Raw genomic sequence first — 23,335 nt, forward strand, 5'->3', positions numbered from 1 at the left:
GTGATAATCCTTATCTTCTTGTCTAAATAAAATATCATTGCTAACATCACAGTTTGAACAGACTTAATTCATGAAAGTTCTAAGAAATTGTCTGAGCTTTCAAAAAAAAAATTGAGGTCATTTGGACTTCTAAAACTTAAGATATATGATGGACACTGAACAGTATCTAGGCTACAAAATGGATTCTGACTTCTCATTTGTTGTTAAGATCTAGACTTCCAAATAGTAGAATTAAGTATTGAATTCCTTATGAATGTTATAGGCCTAGGTCTTAGCTTTCTAGCCATATAAATAAATGTTATAGGCATAGGTCTTAGCTTTCTAGTCATATAAATCAAATTGAAATTCAAGATCTATAGTTATAGATATGACCCAATGACTGAACACTGTACTAGTTTGGACTGAACTAACGTCTCTTTTTTAAGCTTTGCCCTCTCTTTATCTTCTCAATTTTAATAATTAAACTTATCAATCAATCCTTTGACATATGTGATAGGCCTGTATTTAATATGAACATTTACCATAAATTAAAGGTATCTTGTAGTATCTCTTTTCTAAGTTTCACCCTCTCTTTATCTTCTCAATTTCAGTAGTTGAACTCACCAATCAATCCTTTGATATATGTGATAAGTTTGCATTTAAGATGAAAATTTACTATAAATTAAAGGTCTATTTTCTAAGTTGTAAAAATGATGGAGCAAATGATTCTGGACATATGTTTTGAAGTTGATAATCTATTAGGTGGTTGTTATGATATTACCATTAGTAGAGATAATGGTTAATTATTAGTTATTGTTGTAAAAATATAATATTATTAATTGCCTGCATAAAGTTTGTGGGTACAAAGAAAATTTTATATGCATGGGTGTCAATAACACTTGAAAGAACATCGATCAAACTTAGAAAAAGTTCAAGTTGACTTAGAAAACTAAGAAGTGATCGACCTATAGAGCAAAAGGTATTGATCAATCAAGCGAGATAAAAGTTGTGATCAACTAAGAAATCATAATTGATTACAAAGATATGAGTTTATATGGTTAACTACAAAACAAGGTTCTATTAAGAATATAAGTCTTTAACATATTAAATTATCACACCAAATTATCACATAATTATATAAATTCTAGAATAATTCTTCAAAAATTCATTCAAACTTTTCCACAACATACATCATTTATAAATATTATCCATTTTCATAATGTACATTGTTGACAATTATATCCCCTGTCATTGCAGCCAACTTAATATTTATAGCATAGCCCTTATCATTATGACCGACTTAATTGCACATCACACACACACACTCTTTATTTATACATTAAATTATTACACAAAACACTTCTTTAACTAAAAATAAGGTAAACATATTATATTAAACCATTCCTTACATAAGAAATATACATACATAGTCCTCCAAAGTATAACAACAATGATCCATCACATCATAAATTCATAATGATCATAAACAAAAGTATACATACAATTCATCATTATAACATGTCATTAATACAAATTTCACCTCTATTTATCCATACCTAACCTTCTAAAACATATCAACAATGGTCAATATATCATAAATCAATTCATAATAATCATCATCAAAATTATAAATACAATCCATCATCATAATCTACAATTAACACAAATTTCAACCCTATTTATGCATACCAAACCTTCCATCACACAAAATTATCGTATAATTATATAAATTTTAGAATAATCAAACTAATTTTTTTTTATCATTAATTCAAACTAACACATAACACTTCCAACTATTACAATAATCTAGAATATCAATTTTAAAAAATAAAAACAAAGTCAGATAAAGATAAAACCTCGTATCATTTTTAAATAACTAAGATTGGATTTGAAATGAAATCAGATAACAAATCTTGAACATTCTTTTTATATAAAGAGATAAATCTATTTTTATCGAGTCTTCAACCATAAATATCTTTTGTGTAAATGCTTATTACAAATTTTTATCTAGTTGACACTATTTCTTAACATATTTGTACCCAAAGTATATATAGCTTTTTTTAATGATAATAATAGTATAATTGTTTACACAAAAAAATGTTGGGTAAATAGCACACAGGGTCATAAAAGTATAGTCACCATCATTGAATGAGGCCCCTTCTTGTTTTTTTTTTTAAAAGCATTAACATTGGCATATGCTTTTGATGTCGTAGCACAATAGGCCGACCCAACATAAAGATTATCCGTTCTGGACTTCTTATTTTCTTAAATTAAAGAACACTTAATGCCCATAATTTCAAAGGCAAAAAAAAAAAAAAAAACAAAATAGATGGTAGGAACAAATTATTCAATATTAGTTTGAATGGTCATTTTATGAATATTTAATTCGCCATGTTATAGGGTTGCATTTTTCAGCGACCGTCACCCTTTTCGTTTTAATTGCATGAACACGACCTTTCACAGAAGGGAAACTGGGAAAGACAGAGGAAACTTCTCACATGCCCGGGGCGCCACACTCTGAAGCACTTGAGGGGACTGTACATAATTGCTCAGATCTTCTAAACGTAGTTTCCAAATTCTCTTTCTTTCTTTTTTGGTGATTCATAGTACGTTAACAGTGCTTGTATTTTGATTCATTTTTGCTCAAACATCAAATATACTATCAAATTATTTAGGGTATTATCAGTTTTGGATCCAAACTATTTTTTTTTTTTATCAATTTTATTACTAAATCGTTTTGATTTTCCAACTAAGAATCCTGTCGGAATCACTTGATATAAGATGTTAAGTTTCATACAAAATGCTGTCATGTGATCAGTCTCTTCTAACAATATTTATCAACATAATTATTCCCTTCCCACGCATTACACAATACTCTGGTCATTAACTAGAGTTTTATTCTTCTCATGCATCTAATTCAAGTGCAATTGAAACTCGCATCACGCCAAGTGCCTTTGAGAGTTCTTAGTTGTGTAGCAGAATTACTACAGGCTTAATCTTACCAGGGAGATTTGAGTTTAGTTTTGATCCTTGTGTGCTCAATGATCACCGGGCTAATGCTTTTTTGGCAACTTTATATTTTTAAGATTAAAGTTTTTAAAAATGTGATTACGACTGATTTAAAACAAAAATTGCTCCAAAGCATGTTAAAATAATATTAAAAAAATATTTTTGATATTAATTTTAATAGGGAGATTTGAGTTTAGTTTTGATCCTTGTGTGCTCAATGATCACCGGGCTAATGCTTCTTTGGCAACTTCATGTCTTTAAGATTAAGATTAAGGTTTTTAGAAGTGTGATTATGATTGATTTTAAAAAAATTGTTTCAAAGTATATTAAAATAATATTAATTATTTTTTATATTAATAGATAACTTGAAAATATAAAAAAATATTAATTTGAAACAAAAAAATTAAAAAAATAATTAAAATACAAAAATAAACATACAGTGCACAATATAAAAGAAACTGGGATAAAAAACCGACGTGGATATGGATATGAAGCCTAGATTTTTCCCTTTCACAATTACCCGTACGGTGGGTTTGAATAACAAGGTGGAGATGGTCTCTACGTAGAGTTATCTGCATCACGAGATGCGTTATTTCCCTGGCAAACTATATATTACCCTTTATTATTTGTCTTTGTAGCTCGACAGAATTGAGACGTGCGGTAATATGGCCTGCATGTGTGGTGACCTGAAACCGAGTGGCAGTGACCGTGCTCATTGACAATGACATCGTATAAAAGTACACAGTACGCTACCAGTCAAGGCATGGCTTTAGCCAGAGGGACCATGAGAGTGTGGCTGCAATTCCTGACTGCACCCATACGTTGTTAGGACGGGGACCAAAATGCCCACTTGTGGTCACTTGTTGCTGTCGTCCAGAAGTTACTGCTGCTGTCTTGCATGACCTTAACCGACTTTCGAAAGAAAGAAGACGAGATGTGCAGACCAGCATGGTCCATTGCTCTGTTTTTCCCCTCTCAAATAACCATTGTTGTGATTTTGCTTGAATATTTGTTCAAAGCTTTGATACAGACACGGGATAGGTCCAATGCATAGCAAAATGAAAGCTTTAATGAATATTGGAGAGATAAGCTATGAGTAGACCGGTGTGCGGGCTCTTAACCTCCTCCAAGTGAACTCAGGTTTTTATCGGATGTTTTTTTAAAATAATTTTTATTTAAAAACTTATAAAAATAATATTTTTTTATTTTTGATATTAATATATAAAAATAATCCAAAAATTAAAAAAAATATATTTTTTTTACCAAACAACATTTCAAACCGTCGCGAACACTTTTGGAGTGAGGGATGGAATATTTTATATGAATAAATTAAAAATGATGAAGTACGGTCATATGAAGTACTTGGCACGTGTGCAATTGAATGGATGTCATGTGATTAGACCATAAAACGCCTCTCAAGAATTTAAAAGATAAGACAGCCTAGCTTTAACAACCCCATTCCAAGAACAGCGACTCAATATATATATATATATATATCCCAACGATGATCTACCACATTTTTCGTTAATTCTTATGGGCTTAAAGCCTCATGTTGAGCCCTAGTTCACGTTCATATCCATTTGAGCATTTTCTCTATCCAAGCAAAAGAACAAAATAACTTGCATATTATTACATATAGGACAATTAACAAAAACCTAAAAAGACTCGGTATTTCACTATATATATATATATATATATATATAAACACTATCTCTTCATTCAAATGGTATTTCTGCCTTTTTATCTCAATTTCTGTCTTTTTATTTATTCCTCTAAAATTGCTTTGATTTGTATTTAGTCCTGGTAGTTTCTTTTTTTTTGCATGCATGGACATAAGAATCTTAAGGTATCAAGAAAATATTTTGTAAATTGGTTAATTTTTAATTTAAAAAATAAAATATTATTAATTTAAAATAATTAGAGCTACAAAGATCAAATTAGAAGCTTAAAGAAATATTTAGTCTTTTTTTTGCCAACTTCACAGACTAATTTGCACAGTTTGAAAAAAGTTCATGTCCATTTTTTTAATCTCAATCCCTTAACTCCTTTTTTTTATTGAATCTATTTATATTAATTTTATTTAGGGTTTAAATCGGTAGTTTATTTTAGTAATTGTCTTTATATTAGTTTTTACAATATTAAGGAAAACTTTTGCTTGGTTGATGCTTGGATTTGAAAAATAAAATAAGATTAAGATGATTTAGAACAATTAAGTGTTAAGATACCAAAATTGATACTAAAACAAGTATAATGACAAGGGTAAACATGTGAGGTAAACTAGTTAGTGCGTCCAATGCATATGCATATGGATAGGGGAAGTCTATTGTGTTTTGATAACACATGCGACTTTCCTTGATGGCTAAATGTTGACTTTCATAATGATATTGAAAGCGATACACCAAACTCTTCAAAATGTTAGAGTTATGAAGGCTTTTTTGTTTTTTTACTTTCATCTTCTCGGGAAGTGTGCTAATTTGTAAAAATTAAAAGGTGTCTTGTTATTTTATTTTTGTATCAATCTAGTCCTTATTTTTTTATTCATATTTATTTTTAAAAAAATCTTTTTTTATTGATTGTTTTTCAATTTTATCCCTATCATTTGGATTTATTTTATTTTTATATTAAATTTTATCCTTATTTTTTTGTCCTATTTGTTTTGTTATGGATCCATTTTTGATTGAATTGTTTTTTCCAATTTTATATCTTAGCATTTTGTTGATAAGAAATTTTGCTTGATGATTTTTTTGGGTTAGTCTTATAGTCGTGACCCGAGTCATAGGTTTCAAATATTAGCCTGAGTTGATTTTTAGGTTTTTTTTTAAATTATTTTTTTTTCAATTTCATCCTTAAATATTTGATTGATGATTGAACTTCATAATTTTTTTCACTTTTTTTTTTTATCTATGAGATTATTTTGACCTCATATCTAAGATTACGAGCTTGGTGGGTTAACCTAAGTTTTTTTTGTTGTTTTTTCTTTGATTTCTCACTTCAAAATTAAGTTGTTTAAGAATTGAGCTTCAATGTTTATTTATTTGCTTTTTAAGGGGTTATTTTGGTTTCATAAACAAATTGCGAATTTGACATGCTAACTCAAATGAACTTGAGTTGAGATTTTTTGTTCTTTTTGAATTTGATCCTTTTTTTTTTAAATTTATCTTTCAACATTTAATTTGCTAGGAATTGAACTTCATATTATTTTTTTATTTATTTTTTATAAAATTATCACATTCTCATTTAATTTTTGTTTCGTTATCAAATAAAATTATGAAAACTTTTTAAAAATATTAGGAGGAAGTCTTTTTGTAATATTGGCAAACATTTATTTTTTTAGTTGATTATTGTTATTTCTTTATTTTAATTATATTATTAAATTATTTCAACTTATTAAACCTAGTAAGCCAATGATTAGAGACTCGAATTATTCTTACTTCTTTTAAAACTATTGTCACTTAAGCATTCTCAAAAGCCTGAGCCACTACCTACTCATTATATTTAGAATATATGAAACAAAAAAAGAACAATCATGATAAAAATATTTGCATGTGGAGATTTTTTTATTTTTACTATGAAGATTAGTTTTTCAATTTAGTATTTAATTAGTGTTAACAATATTTTCAATTTATTAATTTATATTTTTTTCATTTATTTTATTAAACATAAATATCTTTCTAAAATTCATGACTTCCAAACATGCATTATTAACACAGGCGATTTCTTCTCTTGCGTTAAAGATTAACTTTGAAATTGAAATTAGTATCTACCGAACATTATTCACCATGGAAATGCAATGGAGTCACAATAGTAAGGCATATTGCCATCACCCCACGTCACCTTGCCATAAGAAACCATCTTGCTGAAGAAATTACACTTCTGATCTGCATGAAAACACCAGCAAGCATGGAAGGCAACCCAAGTTATCCAAACAGAACTAGAAATGTAAGTTCATAAAAAATTATCATATGTAGTTATATATACCTAATCCAAATATATGTAAGAAGAAAGGAAAGATCTGTTAACTGGTACGCAGGAAGCTCCAGTAAAAGAGAGAATGAACTAGAACAAGAGCGTATGGGTTATTCAAAATTCCGATGAAATGATAAGTGCGGAAATCCTCATGCTTACAGGTTATCTGACAGATAGAATCTGCTCCACCCTCATGCTTATCAAGTTTTACATGACACAGTATTGCACTGTTGCTCCTTCCAATCTTGCTAACAGGGACAGCTACCAAAATATGTAGGCCTTCCAAATCATCGATCCATCATGCAACTCATACATAAGAAATCAAAATTCATGATAGTCAATAGCTCTAGGCAAAACCACACAAATGTGGTTACTAATAAGAACAAGAATCTCACACATTAGAATATAACAGATTAGGGAAAAGATAAGGAGCAGAATGCAGGCTTCACTGCTAATCCTAAGCATGTACTACAATTTCCATTCCATTTTACAATGAGTGTGGCCTTTTACCAGCCAAAAGAAACTCGAGGTCATTCTGTTGTAATCGACCATCCCATCTGCACTATCTACAAAGCTCCCAAGCTTCACTTCTTTTAGGTCATGTCGCCAACATTTTGGCTTTCCTATGGTTGCAGCATGATAGAGCTCTTTTCGAAATTAACCCACAAAGATACTGTCACTCAAGCAAATTAGTACATCAGAACTTACCAAGATCCATCAAAAATGAAAGTGACACAAGCATCACCATTAGGCAAGTAGCACAACTCACATACCTCTACATATCTCTTTTGCTCATCAGTGGATCTTGTAAACAAGTTTTTGGGACGAGAAAAGAAGAACAAACCATCTATACAATTAGCGTCAGTCATTATCGGAGATGCAGAATGTACTGTTAGGACCACATTGTCGACCACATATGGAGAGGCATTGTTGCTCAAGTCTTCCAAATTAAGTGAACTCTAAATTCACAATGTAAATGTACATATATCACGATATATCTGAAGAAGCATATGTAAAGGTCCACCAGAACTTAAAGAGAAAATGCATCAAGTAGTTCATATATATGACAAGAATCTCCAAATAAGCATATACAAAAGCATACGATGTAACTTGAATTGCTATACGTACCATGATCGTTGTAAGATATACATATACGTGTAGATATACAAGCTGATTGAACTTTGCAAGAAATTCTTTCAGTGTCATATACCAAAGAATGTCAAGGGTGTTCATCAGGCTAAATTCAACTTGCCAATGACAAGATGGAGCATTTTTCAATGAAACCGGTACAACAGAACCACAGTACTTGCATGAAAGTAAATTTGGAGTATTGATCTCAATATCCATTATATTCTCGCAAGAATGAATTTCCAAACTCTTCAGGTTCCAACTTCAAATTTTCACCTTTTTCAATACCGGGCAGTCACCAACTCTCAAACTCTCTAGGACATGAAACTTTGGAACCAAATCTTGTAATGGAAGTTCTGTGACAAAAGAACCAGATAGGATTAAACTTTTGAGTCCTTGACAAGCATCCACGCTAACAATAGGTTTCACTGATCTTACTGTAAATGAGCAATGGAAACTTTCAAGACTTGGTGATTTGATCTCAACACTCTCAGGCTTAGATAAGTGAGAGTAGATTTCAAACTTCTTAAGCCTGAGAAGCTCGAAAACCTGAATTTTTTTAAAACCCCAACAAAATCTTAGAGATATATCCTCAATTAATGGACAGCATGTGACAATTCTTCTAAGCAAATGATCATCCATTTGGACTTCCTTGAGTGCAAGCTTCTGAAGAGAATGCAGCTTTATGCAGAATGACTCCTCGAGCTTCACATTACAACCGAATAATTTCAAAACAAAGACTGATTTAGCAGCAAAAATAGCATCAGGCATATTGTAGCGTTTTTTAAAGTGTAAATAACCAGGTAAATCAAAGCCAAAATCAACCTCTTTGACACCATTTTCAATAACCTTCTGTACCCATTTGTCCAAATGAGAAGACAACTCCAGATCAGGGAGGACAAGAAAAAGTTTAAACTTCTGCATGCTAAGCTTGTACTTGCAGAATCTGAAAATTGACGTATCCACATAATTCATGAATTTTGTTAGCATTTGGCGATATTCATCAGAAGCATTCTCACTATACATAGCATCACTACTTTGTCCTGCGCAGTCACCCCAACTGAAATCGAAAATGGGATAAGTGTCAAGCACAGGTTTCCACCTTTTGGATAGGATACTAGTTCGAAGTGCATCTTTTGTGGGGAGGAAAGACAGAAAATGATGAAGAACACCATCAGGAAAACGCGAAATATGATCCATGGGATAAATCCCCACCACTAAGGACTTATATAGTGAGAATGATACGGCTAGTGAGATTTACCAGAAAAGCCAAAGCCAGTTTTTATTTTGCTACTGCACCCTGCAATCTGTGCTAAGAGAACATTTCAGTAAGGACTTATATAGTGATGTGACCTACTAATCAGCGTGTTGAAGACAAAGCAATCATAACCAGGAACAGAATAAAAACATACAAATAAGACAGAAACAAATCAGAACTCAAAATATGAACTTCTGGGCTATTAAAATAAAAGGGGAAAGGTGGAGTTACTGCTAGGATTATCAAAACAGAAACAATTCACACAAAACCAAAACTTCAGATTGAAATTTGCAACTATATAGTATTATACTTGCAATTCGTATTGCTAGGAGAGCATTGTGCAAATATGTTTTGAAGCTGTGAAAAGTTTTACAAGAAAATGCAAAATGGGATTGTTGAAAACAAACAGCTATACCATTAGAGTTCACAAAAATAAAAATATGCACAACAAAAGAGACAAATGTAAACAAATGGTATTAAAAGGGAAGAGGAGAAGAACTTACACGGAATTTGTTGTGCTTTGGCGTTAGAGAGACGGGGGCGGAAATGAGAGTTCAGAGTTCCCTCGAGTCTACAGTCAGAAGATTACGCAACTCAGAAAACCTTAGCTGTCGGTGGAGTACTGCTTTGGCGTTAGAAATGTCTGTTCTACACGGCATAAGTACAATACTATCGCCATAGACACTTCTTACTCGTTGCAACAATGAAATTATATTTTTATTCTTGATAAAGGAACTGATGAAGCCATGAATTGGAGGTAGAATTATCTTTTCCATGCAAAAAAAAAATATATCATGCTTTCGTGAGGCTCTTGATCTTAAAAAAAAAAAAATCACAATTAAGTTACGGTTATATCTTTAGAAAATAAAAAATGAATATGCACAAAGAGATTTCTTTAATTTTTTTAATTTTTTTACACAGTTAACTTGCTGAAATACCCTTGGAATCTAAAATAATAATATTGAATTGAAGAGTATTTTAGTCTTTTTACTTTAATTTTTTTGGATTTAGTTATGGGTTATTTAGTAATTTTTAGTAATTCAATATTATTTAAAAAAAAATTACTAACACCCGCGCCATTCAGGTGGCTTGTGCAGGTCTATCTTATTACCAAGATCCTCCATTAACGGCAACATTAGGAGCAGTGAATAGTCCTCTTTCCGATGATATGATATGTGCTTACAAAGAAGGTTTAGTTGGGCTACGATGAAGTTTTTTTTTCTTTTTTCTATCATTTCTCTTTAATGTACTTCAAATTCACATTAATCCTTCTAAAAAATAATTATGTTTTCTAGTTTGTAATTTTACTAATTTTGATATTTTTTATTTTTATTATAATTTATTTTTTAAAAATAAATTTATTAAATATAATCAGGTAAATTATTCGTGTTATGATATTAAATATATTAATCTATATATGTCTCTTAATTTTTTTTAATTTTGTTTCTTTTTAATGTTAATGATTTTTTTTTATTTCTTTATATAATGTTATTAATTTGTTTAGTTAAATATGTGCATAAATTTTTTAATTTACATCTAGAAACTATTTAATGTAAAAAAATACGTTGAAAAATTATGCATATTTAAATTTTTTTATTATGTTTTGATGTTTTAAATTTTATCCTTATTTTTATAATTTTTTATAAAAGGTTTCATTATTTTTAATTTTACACTCCAATCCAAGATTATAGTGTTTTATTTTTTGGTTTTTTTTTTATCCTTTAGTTAATGATTTTATTATTTTTAATTTAATTCTCAAATTAAAAATTTGTTGTTGCTCTTTGATATTTTTTTTGTGATTTTAACTATTATTTTTTTTATTGATATTTTTTATTTTGATTTTTTTGTATATTTTTTTTTGTGTAATCTTAACCCTTATTTTTTTTTTATATATAACGCTTTTCATTGGATAATTCAAGCAACACTTTGAAAAGTTAATAAAGATTAAAATCTTATTATTGTTTTTTATTAATACCATCATTTAATTTGTTTAATAATATAATATTGAGTTATATTTTTATTATATTATTTAATTAATCAAGATTTAAACTGGTTTTTAAATTTTTTAAATTTTTAAAAATATAATTATTTCTTAAAAAAAATTTACTGGTTAAAAAAGTTTTGATCTGATTAATCAATGTAGTGTTTTTTTAACTGTATCCAATCACGCTCTCACATTTCAGTAGGAATCAGTTCGGGCAAATAAATAATATTCCACTCAAGTACAAATATATTCAACAACATTTCCTTATCTCTTCGGAGTGTGAGATCTGCTACTGTGTTGCTGCGCAGCTAAAAGTTCATTAGTTTCCTTCTGTATTAAGCTGGGCTGTCCTTGCTTTGGACTGTATATTGTGAACATGGGCTTTCCTTACTAGAGAATTGGACCCATGTAAACGGGCCGTTCTTGGATCTGTTGCAAGTATTGTTGTGGACTTAATCACGGGCTTTTGAATGACTAAGTTTGGACCCAAAAAAGAGAGCCTGCACGTTTGAAATTGCTGCTGACAAAACGAACAGAGTCATAACTTGGAGTGCAAGATTGCAAGCCCTCTAGTAATGATCTGATACCTTTGTATTTCAATGGTGGCATAAAATGCATATATGACCAAATTATATCAGAGAAAAGGTAGAGTTCTGTATGAAGAAAAATAATTGAATACCCTGGGTGTCATTTATTACAATAGGAGAAATTAGATGATTGATCCATACTGCCTCGTGGATGGATCTTCTTTTTTTCTTTTTTTTAATGCATAAAAAATATTTTAAATATTGCAAATGTTTTTTACTAGAAAAAAAAATCAATTATGTCTGATTCAATATAATTTGATTGACTCCCTAGTTTTAAAGACAATCTGGTTAACAGGTAAAAATATAGATTGGATTAAAAAATTCAAGATGATATTTTTAAAAAAATATTGAGATGAGAGTATATTGGATCGACTCGAGTTAATTTGTCAAATTTGTAAATCCTAATTATAAAACCATAAAACCCTAATAGAAATAAAATCAAAACAATTTATGAAGTTTTATTTTCAATCAACACGATATCAAAAAAATAAAATTAAAAAAATCAATTAAAAAATAACATAAAAAAAACCCAAGTTAACTTGTGTTAACATGTTAAACTTACAATTTATATCATGAGACTAAAATAACCTTATAAAAAATCAATTGAAACAAATTATAAAACTTAATCCCCCAATCAACCTAATGCTAAAGAATGAAATTGAGAAAAAATTTCAATTAAAAAAATACATAAAAACAATCCAATTTAACTTGTATTAATCTGTCAAATTTACAATTTAAGTCATGAGACTGAAATAACTCTATAAAAAATAAATTAAAACAAATTATAAAATTCAATACCCGATCAATCTAATGTTGGAGCAAGTCCTGCTTACTTTTCACACCACAAACGAACCTATTAATGTCACCCAAAGATCCATAGGTTCCAAATCAGTTAAAATTATGTTTTATCCAGATTCACACCAGCGAAAATCTAAACTAGAATAAGTATCAAGCACAAATTTCCATCTTCTGGACAAGACATTCATTTGGAATGCATCTTTTCTGGGCAGGAGAGACAGAATATGATGAAGAATGAAGTCAGGCAAAACTGCCTGAAAGACGATCCTTGACATACACCCCCTCCATTTATATAGCCCAGTCAAGTTTGATTTAGCCACACCACCCTGCAATTTGTATAAAGAGAAGACAAAGCAATCACAATCTAGGCAAAGATTATGGGTCTAGTTTCACTAATCTTCATCAGTCACGTAAAAAATTAAAAGCATACATATAATAAGGTAAAAATAAACAAAAGAAGAACTAAGAGAGGATTTTGTTTAATCAACCTAGTGGAGCAAGTCCTGCTTACTTTTCACACCACAAACGAACCTATTAATGTCACCCAAAGATCCATAGGTTCCAAATCAGTTAAAATTATGTTTTATCCAGATTCACACCAGCGAAAATCTAAACTAGAATAAGTATCAAGCACAAATTTCCATCTTCTGGACAAGACATTCATTTGGAATGCATCTTTTCTGGGCAGGAGAGACAGAATATGATGAAGAATGAAGTCAGGCAAAACTGCCTGAAAGACGATCCTTGACATACACCCCCTCCATTTATATAGCCCAGTCAAGTTTGATTTAGCCACACCACCCTGCAATTTGTATAAAGAGAAGACAAAGCAATCACAATCTAGGCAAAGATTATGGGTCTAGTTTCACTAATCTTCATCAGTCACGTAAAAAATTAAAAGCATACATATAATAAGGTAAAAATAAACAAAAGAAGAACTAAGAGAGGATTTTGTTTGTTGGAAATGCAAATAGGAGTTCTTTCCCTTCCTTTGCAAAGACAATAGAAGGTGAAAGAAAAGACCACAATTCTAAGAAATATGAAAGTATCGAATTCGCAAAAACCGAGGTCTGATAAAAAGCAGGACATTTGAAAGCCCAAATGTATAGGAACGTGGTTGGGCTAAAACGTGGGCCTAGTAGAGATGTTAGCCCATCTGAAAAACCAATCTAGAGATTGGCATTATCCACGCGGCAAATACAGAGCCTCCATTTTCCATCTGGTCAAAGTCAACAAGCTACGTATCACCCAGTAAAATTCATGTGTTTCCAAGAGCACAATATTCCTATGAATCAAGCCCCCCCATAATCAACAAATCATTGATCGTCACAACTGCATCTACGGTTAGTAATTGGAGAAAAGCATAACCTTTCATGATCACAACATCATTTGATTACTTCTATAGCACAACCATATTTTGAACAACATGTTTGTCAGCTTTGTTTAAGGTGTCAGCATTAGCGATGGCTTTAAGTCATGGTAGTATAAGCTCGACAGCAACATTAACATCCATTTCTTCAAAAACCCAATTTGTTATTGCTCCGAAAACCAACCCTTTTGTCTTAGATTCTTGCTGTTTTAAACTGCACAAGAGAAGCTCCTTTTCTGTTCGATCTATGGGTTCTTCTGCTTCTTCTTCTCAGAAACCTGACTACATTCAAGGTCCACTCTTTCTCTGTCTTGATATTTTTTTTTCTTGTTTATATAATTGTTGGTTCCATGAAGTTTCAGCAATTTTTTTTTATTTCTGTTGTTTAGTGATTATGTTTTTATATTTCTGTTGTTTAGTGATTATTTTTTATGATGTCAATGGTATTGCATATTATTTTTTCTTTGAGACTTTAATTATTATTAGGGGATTCAGGTAGTTTGTGTTTCTTGTTATAAAATAGTTGGATCCTTAATAGCTCATGATGTTATTTTCCTTTTATTCAGAAGCTTTGGCCTGTACTGAAATTCCTGTGGTTTTGGTGAAGAGAATGTGGTCATGTGGTAGAATCGTTTTAAATAGATGAAAGGGTTGAGAATTTTTCTTGGTCTTAACATGAAGGTCACTTGGTAATGAATGCTGCAACTGCTGCTTGCGGTAGTGTATAGAGGCACTCTTCATAGCAGTGCTGAATTTTAATTTTTTATTTTGCCGGTTAAGTAATTTTGGTTTTAGGTTTTTCTGTGGTGTGGTCAGTGGCTTTTGTTTTTGGAACTCTATATCAAGCCTTTATATTTCAAAATTCTCAGTGATTAGGTCAGAATTTGCAGTTGTTCTGTTTCGGGATAGGATTCTTTGAACCAACTGTTGTGAGGATGGTGGTTGTTTGCTCTTTCTTTCTCGTTACAGCTTTCTTTTGAAATTTAATTCAAATCCCATTCACCAACTTTCCCCTTTCTTCCCTTCATCATTTGGTCAAATACATAGTAGCGTTACCTCTGAAGTTAGAAAGATACCCTTTTATTAGTTGTGGTGATATTCGATTCATCTTGATTGTGACTGACAAGGCCTGTGGACTATGACATGTCTTAAATTCAATCTGCTTTCCCTCTCTTGTATTGCCCAGAGCGTAGTTGGAGAACGAGACTGCTGGATTCGTAGTCTTGGAAGGGGGTTCTCTGGATGTGTTATGCCACACATCTTATAAGGATGTTACTATAAGTTTAATTTCAATCTGAACGATCTGCACTCACCTTCTTTTGAAGTGTTAATGATAGAATAGATTGTTTTGCATCTCAAAATTGAAAGTTTGAGAGAACTTGAAATCTATGAGATTGAGGACAGTAATATCATTGAAATGCAGAGTGCCAGCGAGCTGATTTTGACAGAGCATATCAACTATCAGAGTGATTTTGTTATGAGCTAAAACAGAGTTGCTGTGGAGTTCCTCCCCCCTCCAAATACTCATTGATTTCACCAAGCTCTGAATGATTTATTTGAATCCACTACAAGCGATCAGGTTGATGCAGTATCAACTCAGTTGATGAAAAGCTTTGTGATTTTAGCTCATTATATGCCTGTCCCTTTCATGCAGTGAGAAATCTTTTGAGAGTAGTTTTTATTGTTAAGCCCTCAAGATCAGAAATTGGAGCTACAGGTTGAAGCACTTTTATCATTGGATCGACTGCATACAGAAATCTACATATATGTAATGTGTGCACGTGCAAACACACTCATATTTATGTGTTTCTGTTGTTCTTGTGAAGTTGCATCTATGAGTTGTATATTTAAACTTTGGTTTCTCCATTAAGGAGCACCATTTTCAGCTGCAGACAGATTAGTTCCAGTCTTCATGGACTACTTGAGACCATCTCAAAGAATGACGATTGGAAGGTGGAACGTTGAACTAATAGATATCATCATCCTTCATTTATGGTGGAGCTGAGAAACTGTGGAATCTGCAGATGATTAGTGGCTTGAGCACCATTAGCAAAAATCAGAACAATCATCTGTCTAAATATTGCATGCAAGTCTAATGCTTCAGTGTCAGAAATTGATGAAGTGTTCCTTCGTTTTACCCCAGTAGCTTCACGGGGCGCACACTGCTTAACTTTTTGGCTAATGTGAAATAAGGCAAATTTTCATCTCTGCCACAATATGGTTTAACGGCAATAGTCCTGGACTTCGGCTTGAAAAATAAGTATTTATGAGGGCAGATCTGTTGTGGTCAGATAATTCCAGAGGGTGGAAACTCCATATTAACCAGTATTTGTTATATCAGTAACCTATATCATATATCATTTTAATACGTAACTGTGCTGTGATATCAAGAAATACTACAAAATGAATTCAAATCATGAAGAGGAATCATTGGATCCTCTTTATATCCGATAATATTGCGGATCAAAATTGGTTGGCAAAGGTCAAAACTTATTTATTATAGAAGAACAAAGAACACCAAAATATGAATAAATTATAAGGTGATAGCCAGCTGCATTCATTCTTCCAACAATATTCCTATGGCCATCACCTTCTGTTCTTCATGCAACCAGATATTGAACAATTTTTTTTAGTGTTCCATTTCCTGAATAATATCGCATTGAATTGATCATTGAACAGCTATATAAAAAGAGAGAATTCTGAGGCCTCCTGTAAATAATTTTGGATTATTTCAGGTCTTGAAGAGACAGCTTTGAATTTCATGAGTGTTTTTTTTTTTTTTTTGTTGTTGCAACTTGCTTTTTAAAATGATTTTCTCCTAAAAAATATTAAATTAACATTTTTTTAGATATTTAAAATGATGTTAATGTAAAGATATTAAAAATTAAAAATAAGCACACTTATTATTTTAGAATTCTAGTAAAGTTTCATAAAAAGTTACGGGGAAGTGACACGATTCAATGACTAAAAAGCAAGATTTAAGATTCAATGGTTAAAAAAAATGGGTTATTGAAGATACACTAAAATTTTGTTTTTAACACACCAAATATTATTAGAAATATCTTAACGAGATAATTCTAACTACACATTAAAAGACTATAGAATATGATCATAATTTGTTAGGGTTTTGTTCAAAGTTAATTTAAGATTAATTACAACTTTATTTAGAGTATTTTCAATATTTAGTTAGAATTATCTCGTCAAGATTCTTGTAACGATATTGAGTATATCAAAAACAAAATTTTGATGTATCATTAGTGATCCATTTTTTTTCCCTTTATTTTCCTCTCCCAGCATATCATCTTATCTTCCTTGTTTTTCTTAGCCATTGAATCTTTAATCCTATCTTTTAGGCATTGTTTTTCATAGAATTTTTGGTTAACTTTTATTTATGTTAATTAATTTTTAAAAGAATGATTTTTCAAAATATTCACTAAACATATGCTATTTCAAATATGTTGGTGTAGAAAAAATATTTTAACAGGTGACTACTATTCAAAAATAGCAGTTGTCTATAAAAACTATGTTAATTTTGTTAAAGAACCATCTTAACCTAAAAGTTTAAGTTGTTAGGTGAGGTCCAAAAATATGATTTATATTCACTTTATCTTATGCTTAATTTTTATTAAATAAATAGGGATAGTGAGATTCAAACTCATGACCGTTTGATCATCAAAACTCTGATACCATGCCAAAGAACCATCTCAACCTAAAAGTTTAAATTGTTAGATGAGGTTCCATGATATGATTTAAGCTATGAAGTGAGGTTTCATGATATGATTTATATTATTGTTTAACAAATTTATTTTAAAAAATCCTATATCAGAGAACTTTTAAGTTGTTATTTGTGTAATTATGAAAATTTATTAAAGAATATATATTGAGTTTTAGTTCTTGGTTTAAAATGTAAAACAATATTTTTTAAAAATATTTTTAATATTATCATATTAAAATAATTAAAAATGAAAATTTTTAATTCTATTTAAAGACGAAAAGAAACTTTCGATTAAGGTCTGAAATAAAAGTAGTGGCTGAAGTGAGTACAGCAGTCACGTTAGGGACAAGTCCAAATGTCAAAAGCTGCAGCAAAAAATCGTAGCCCTTTTTAGATGGAATCTAGTCATTGGCTTGTCCAAGTTTAAAATAAAATAGTAGTATTTTTCTTATGGTCAAAGAAAACCCCACAGCTTTGATTGAATCAAGTCCGCTCGTTGATGTGACTAATTAACTCCAAATACTGTTTGTTTTTTTTTTAAAAAAATATTTTTTAGATTAATTTAATGCATTGATATTAAAAATATTTTTTAAAAAATTCATACTTTTAGATTAATTTAATGCATTATATTAAAAATATTTTTTAAAAAATAAAAAATTAATATTTTAATATATTTCTAAATAAAAAATATTTTAAAAAATAATCATAATTGAAAAATTACTTTCAAGTAGCTTAGAACTGTGCCCTTGTCGCTCCTTCCTCTCTAACCTCGCAAAAATAACGAAGATTAACATTGAATGACAGAGATTTAATGTTTTGCATTATATTTTGGAAATGTTTTTTAGAAAATTTAAATTTTTTTTGTTTTATTTTTAAATTAATATTTTTTTTGTTTTTACATTACTAATATTAAAAATAATTTTTTAAAAATAAAAAATATTATTTTAATATATTTTAAAATAAAAAATATTTTAAAAAACAACTATTACTATATTTTTAAATAACCTTATACAAACCACCTTGCTTTCACATCAGTCAATATTTTAGATTTTTATTTCTAATCTATTAAATTTTATCATATAAAATTATATTTAATTTTTAGATAAAAAATAAAATAAAACTGTAATAAATAACTTAATAAATAAATAAATACTTATATCTGTTTTTTGACAAATAAAAGGTGGGTATTAATCAATGGATTAAAAGTAATCCTTGACAACAATGTTTATTCTATTCTAAATTTGTATATTTATTTAATTAAATACATTTATTGTTATTGTTATGTGTATGCATATAAAATTCAATTAATAATGTTTACATGTTTATTATATAAAAAAATTTAATATTACTGTTATGATAACCTTGGACCCTAAATGAAAATAATTTACACGAAGAGATTATATTTGAATGGATTAAATAATATATTTTATAACATATATAGTATTAAAAAATATTTAAAATTAAAAGGCCTATTCGAGTTAATTGTGAAATAGTTTTTTTGGTACTATAAATTATTATTTTTTTGGCTAACCCATGAAATCACGTCTGTTAGTTATCTTTCTATTTTTTAAAATAAAAAACGTTTAATATTTAAAATTGAAAAGATATATATATATATAGTGTTAAAAACGGTGGGAATTGATTCTATTTGATACCTGTTTTAAAAAAAGCAAGCGGATTTACTATTATTTTTTAAAATATTTATTTATTTTAAAAAAATTATTTTTGATATTAATATATCAAAATAATTTAAAAACATCTAAAAATATTAATTTAAAACAAATAAACAAATAAAAAAATTAATTTTTTTTTAAATAATTTTAAAATACAAAAACATACAATACCTTAACATAATTAATTCCTGCAGCAGTTTTAATCCTTGTCCGAGATGTTGCGGGCTATCCAGAAGCACTCAGAACTTAGCAGTATCAAATACTTGTGTAATTTGTTGCCTCTGCTTAGATCTGTTCTGGTTTTTCTTTTCTTTTTTCCTATTGTCTTATTCTAGTTTCAGGTTCTAGTATCATAAATACAAAATTATTTTCATTAAAACTTTTTAGATTGAGTATATAAAAAAACCTAGCTTTAAAAACAAATACCATAATCTTGACAACAATGTTTTCTATTTTATTAAAAATGTTTTCTGTTTTATTTATTAATTTGTTTGAAACTCATCAACAAGTAAGAATTTTATTCTAAATTTGTGTACTTATTTAATTTAACTTATCTTTATTCTGCTAGTTTCTTTATGGGATAATGCAAAATATGTTGATCACTTTAAATTATACATACTAACCAATTTAATTTTTACCAACATATATCCATGGTAATGAAAGTTACTGTCACAGTAACAATACATAACAATGTTAATCCAAATATGTACTTTCAAGATTAAAAAAAAAATCCAAAAATAATATTTTCTTAATAATCATTTATTGTTAAGCAAACTGATTAATACTTAAAAGTGCATTTTTATTAAGGTTTTATATCATCATTTTGCACTTGAAGTATCAATAACTTCTTAACTAAAGCATGTTTTATAATATATCTAATAATATAAGATACCTTTAATTTGAGGTAAATATTCATTTTAAATGCAAGCCTATCACATAAATAAAAGGATTGATTGATGAATTTGAGAACTGAAATTGAAAGGACAAAGAGATGACCAAACTTAGAAAAGAGATGTCGGTGCAATCCAAACTGGAACACTGTTCGGTAATTGGGTCATATTTGGAGTTGTAGATCTCATATTTTGGTCTACTTTATATGGATGGAAAGGTAAGACACAACTTTCATATGGAGCCCAAGATCTAAAAAGACCATTTTCAAGTCCAAATTGTAGCAACAACAAAGAAGCCCGAATCTGTCTTCACCCGAGTATTGTTCAGTGTTTGATCCATATCTGGAGTTCTAGAAGTCCAAATGAGCTGAATTGTTTACACAAGAAAGCTGAGACAATTTCCTACAACTTTCATGTTTTCAAGTGGCTCCAATTTTGACGTTAGTAGTGATGTTTTAGGCAGACAAAAGAAGATAAGGATTGTCACCAAGTCAAGAGTTGGTCACCCACTCATCAATTAGTCATCAAATCAATAGTTTCTAATTTTGGCCTATAAAAAAAGATATTTACTATGTATTTAGGCATCTTGATTTCCAGATCAAGATCATGCTCTTGCTTTCTCTCTTTGTATTTTTTGTAATGTTTATGCTTTGCTTTCATTAATATCAAGTTTATGCCTTTCATTTCCTTTCATTTACTTAGTTAACTTTTATATTATTTATGTTCTTATTTTGTTTATCTATTTTGCTTTCTTTCATTATGTCTAGCTAAGTTAGTTATGTCAAGGTGAAAAGGTTACACTAATGGTGTAAGAATAAGTATAATGTAAACTTAATATGGACTTTAATGTTTGATACTAACATGTTTTATATTTGTTATCTTGTTCACTCTTTAATACTTTGCTTGTTAAATGACTAATCTTGATTTATGTTGTATAACACTTGGTACAACAAATGCTTGGCACTTTCATAGCCCATAATGTATGGTATAACCGACACCTGAGCTATGAAAGAAACTTGATTTGTTGTTAACATAAGTTATAATCATGAATGCTTGACGAGATTTACAAGTATTAGCATTAATTGAATAAGATGACTAATGTAATCATGTTAACAATATATAATCTGATTGGAACCTCTCTTTTCTTTTTATCTCTCCCTTATGGTACATATATAACGAACATACTCAATTTTTTTTTTATCTCTCCCTTGTGGTACATATATAATGCATTATATACTTCTACCTTCTTGAATTTTCAATTTACACTTTAATTTATTAAATGCACAAGAAATGATTAAACAAATCATTATATCTTTAACAATTAATCCTATAATAATTTATTTTCATTTTAATCTTGTATCAAATATAATGATTAAGAAATTATTTATTATCATTTTATTTTTTAAGATACTTCTTACTTAATAATATGAAGACATTAAATTGATACATAAATATAAAAACTAATTTAAAATAAAAAAGTTAATTATTTTAAAGACAACATCGCATGTAAAGTGAAAGCAGTGAATACGTTACTATTTCATCGAAGTGACCGTGTAAGAAGACAAGTGCCACTTGCTGAAAGCGTTTAATTAGTAGAAGGGGAGCTAGCTGGTAGGAAGTTTAAGGACCAACCGTTCATTTAATTAGGCATTACATGACAAGTTGACCTATATAACACAGTCCTCCTCCTAATCAATCAACTATGACACTGCAACTGCTACAAGCTTGAAATTAACATCAATGGCCACTCAAGACACCATCAGGCAAAAGCATCCTTTTTCTTCAAATATCTACTGAGTAAAGAAGAACCTCTAGACAAACCTGGTCTAATTAATAAATATCAGACTCACAACAAATTACTTGTAGACTCCAATACATATTAATCTGTGGAACGTCTCATGCTTAATTTGTTGGTGAGCTACCGCATGGACTAGGTCTACTTAAGAAGAATTTCTACACCCATGATGCCAAGCCAAGCAATTGATTATGATGAACCAGTAAAATATGGTATATGACACTAGTTGTTTCACCTCTGTCAAACCCCACCGCCAGCACCATACAAACAAGCATAAAGTTCTTCAAGCTGCAAGACCTCACCATTCACTCCCTCATGTAAGCTAGAGCTGCCTCTATCATCACAAGATGAGTTACAAGAAAGATTAACAGCAGGTTGAGCTGCTGTTTCTTGGTTCACAGAGAACACCATCTGTTGAGCCTGCCACAACTCCTCTTGAAGTCGCACCACCTCTCTTTCTAGTCGCCGCCTATCGGCAAGTGCATTCTCTAGTCTCACTTGGAGTGTGTTATAATCAAGCTCTAGGCTCTGTGTCTTCCATCTCGCTCTCTTGTTCTGGTACCAAATAGCAATTTGTCTTGGCGGCACCCCTAGCTGGTTTGCAAGCTGAACCTTGAGCTCAGGCTCGAGCTTCTTGTTGGTTGTAAAGGTTCTCTCTAGGAGCCTCACTTGGTCCTCTGTCAGCCTCTTCTTCTTGTTGTGTTTTGGCAAGTACTGTTGTTTTTGTTGGGTTTGAGAATGGAAGAAGTCCATTCTGCTTTGGATGTTGGAGAAGCTCACAGAATTTGATGAGAGGAAGGCTGGAAAATGATTGTACTGAAAATAATGCAAATGGGCAAGTCTGGTTAAAGAAATTGGTCGGTTCATTTCGTTTTTATAGTATTATTATAAGGGTTTTCAGACTTCCTAAAGGTGCCCCCCCCCCCAACAAAAATAAAATAAAAATAAATAAATGAATAAATAAATAAATTTGTTTTCAAAGATGGGGGGGAGAAATACAGGCGGCTATTTAAATATTCAAGTATACTCTGCGCGCGGTTGTCACGTGAAGATGTTCATTTTAGTTTAGAGACATTCAATTATATTATACATATATATAAAGGACTGGCAGCAAGAAAAAGGTTGACAAAAATGAGTATTATCTTCTTTGTATTGGGTCGATTCTTGTCCTAACTTTTACTTTT

The 23,335-nt window shown here is 30.1% G+C and overlaps 2 protein-coding genes and 1 long non-coding RNA gene across 3 annotated transcripts; 1 reads left to right on the forward strand and 2 right to left on the reverse strand.

Annotated features, from left to right (window-relative positions):
• Positions 1-7,335: 7,335 nt before the first annotated feature.
• Positions 7,336-9,966, reverse strand: LOC105113814 (F-box/LRR-repeat protein At4g14103-like). The gene is made up of 4 exons (XM_011010147.1): positions 9,844-9,966; positions 8,083-9,382; positions 7,728-7,913; positions 7,336-7,627 (listed from the first exon to the last, which is right to left on the reverse strand). Exon 2 carries the CDS (start codon positions 9,280-9,282, stop codon positions 8,347-8,349), a length of 936 nt encoding a protein of 311 aa, XP_011008449.1. The 5' UTR covers positions 9,283-9,382; positions 9,844-9,966; the 3' UTR covers positions 7,336-7,627; positions 7,728-7,913; positions 8,083-8,346.
• A 3,994-nt stretch (positions 9,967-13,960) lies between these two features.
• Positions 13,961-16,140, forward strand: LOC105113815 (uncharacterized). The gene is made up of 2 exons (XR_840024.1): positions 13,961-14,371; positions 15,502-16,140. It is a non-coding gene; the product is annotated as an uncharacterized LOC105113815 (long non-coding RNA).
• A 5,825-nt stretch (positions 16,141-21,965) lies between these two features.
• Positions 21,966-23,034, reverse strand: LOC105113816 (homeobox-leucine zipper protein ATHB-52-like). The gene has a single exon (XM_011010148.1). It carries the CDS (start codon positions 23,016-23,018, stop codon positions 22,392-22,394), a length of 627 nt encoding a protein of 208 aa, XP_011008450.1. The 5' UTR covers positions 23,019-23,034; the 3' UTR covers positions 21,966-22,391.
• Positions 23,035-23,335: the final 301 nt, after the last annotated feature.

Source organism: Populus euphratica, unplaced genomic scaffold, assembly GCF_000495115.2.
Source record: "Populus euphratica unplaced genomic scaffold, PopEup_1.0 scaffold632.1, whole genome shotgun sequence".
In the NCBI taxonomy this organism is placed as follows: domain Eukaryota; kingdom Viridiplantae; phylum Streptophyta; class Magnoliopsida; order Malpighiales; family Salicaceae; genus Populus; species Populus euphratica.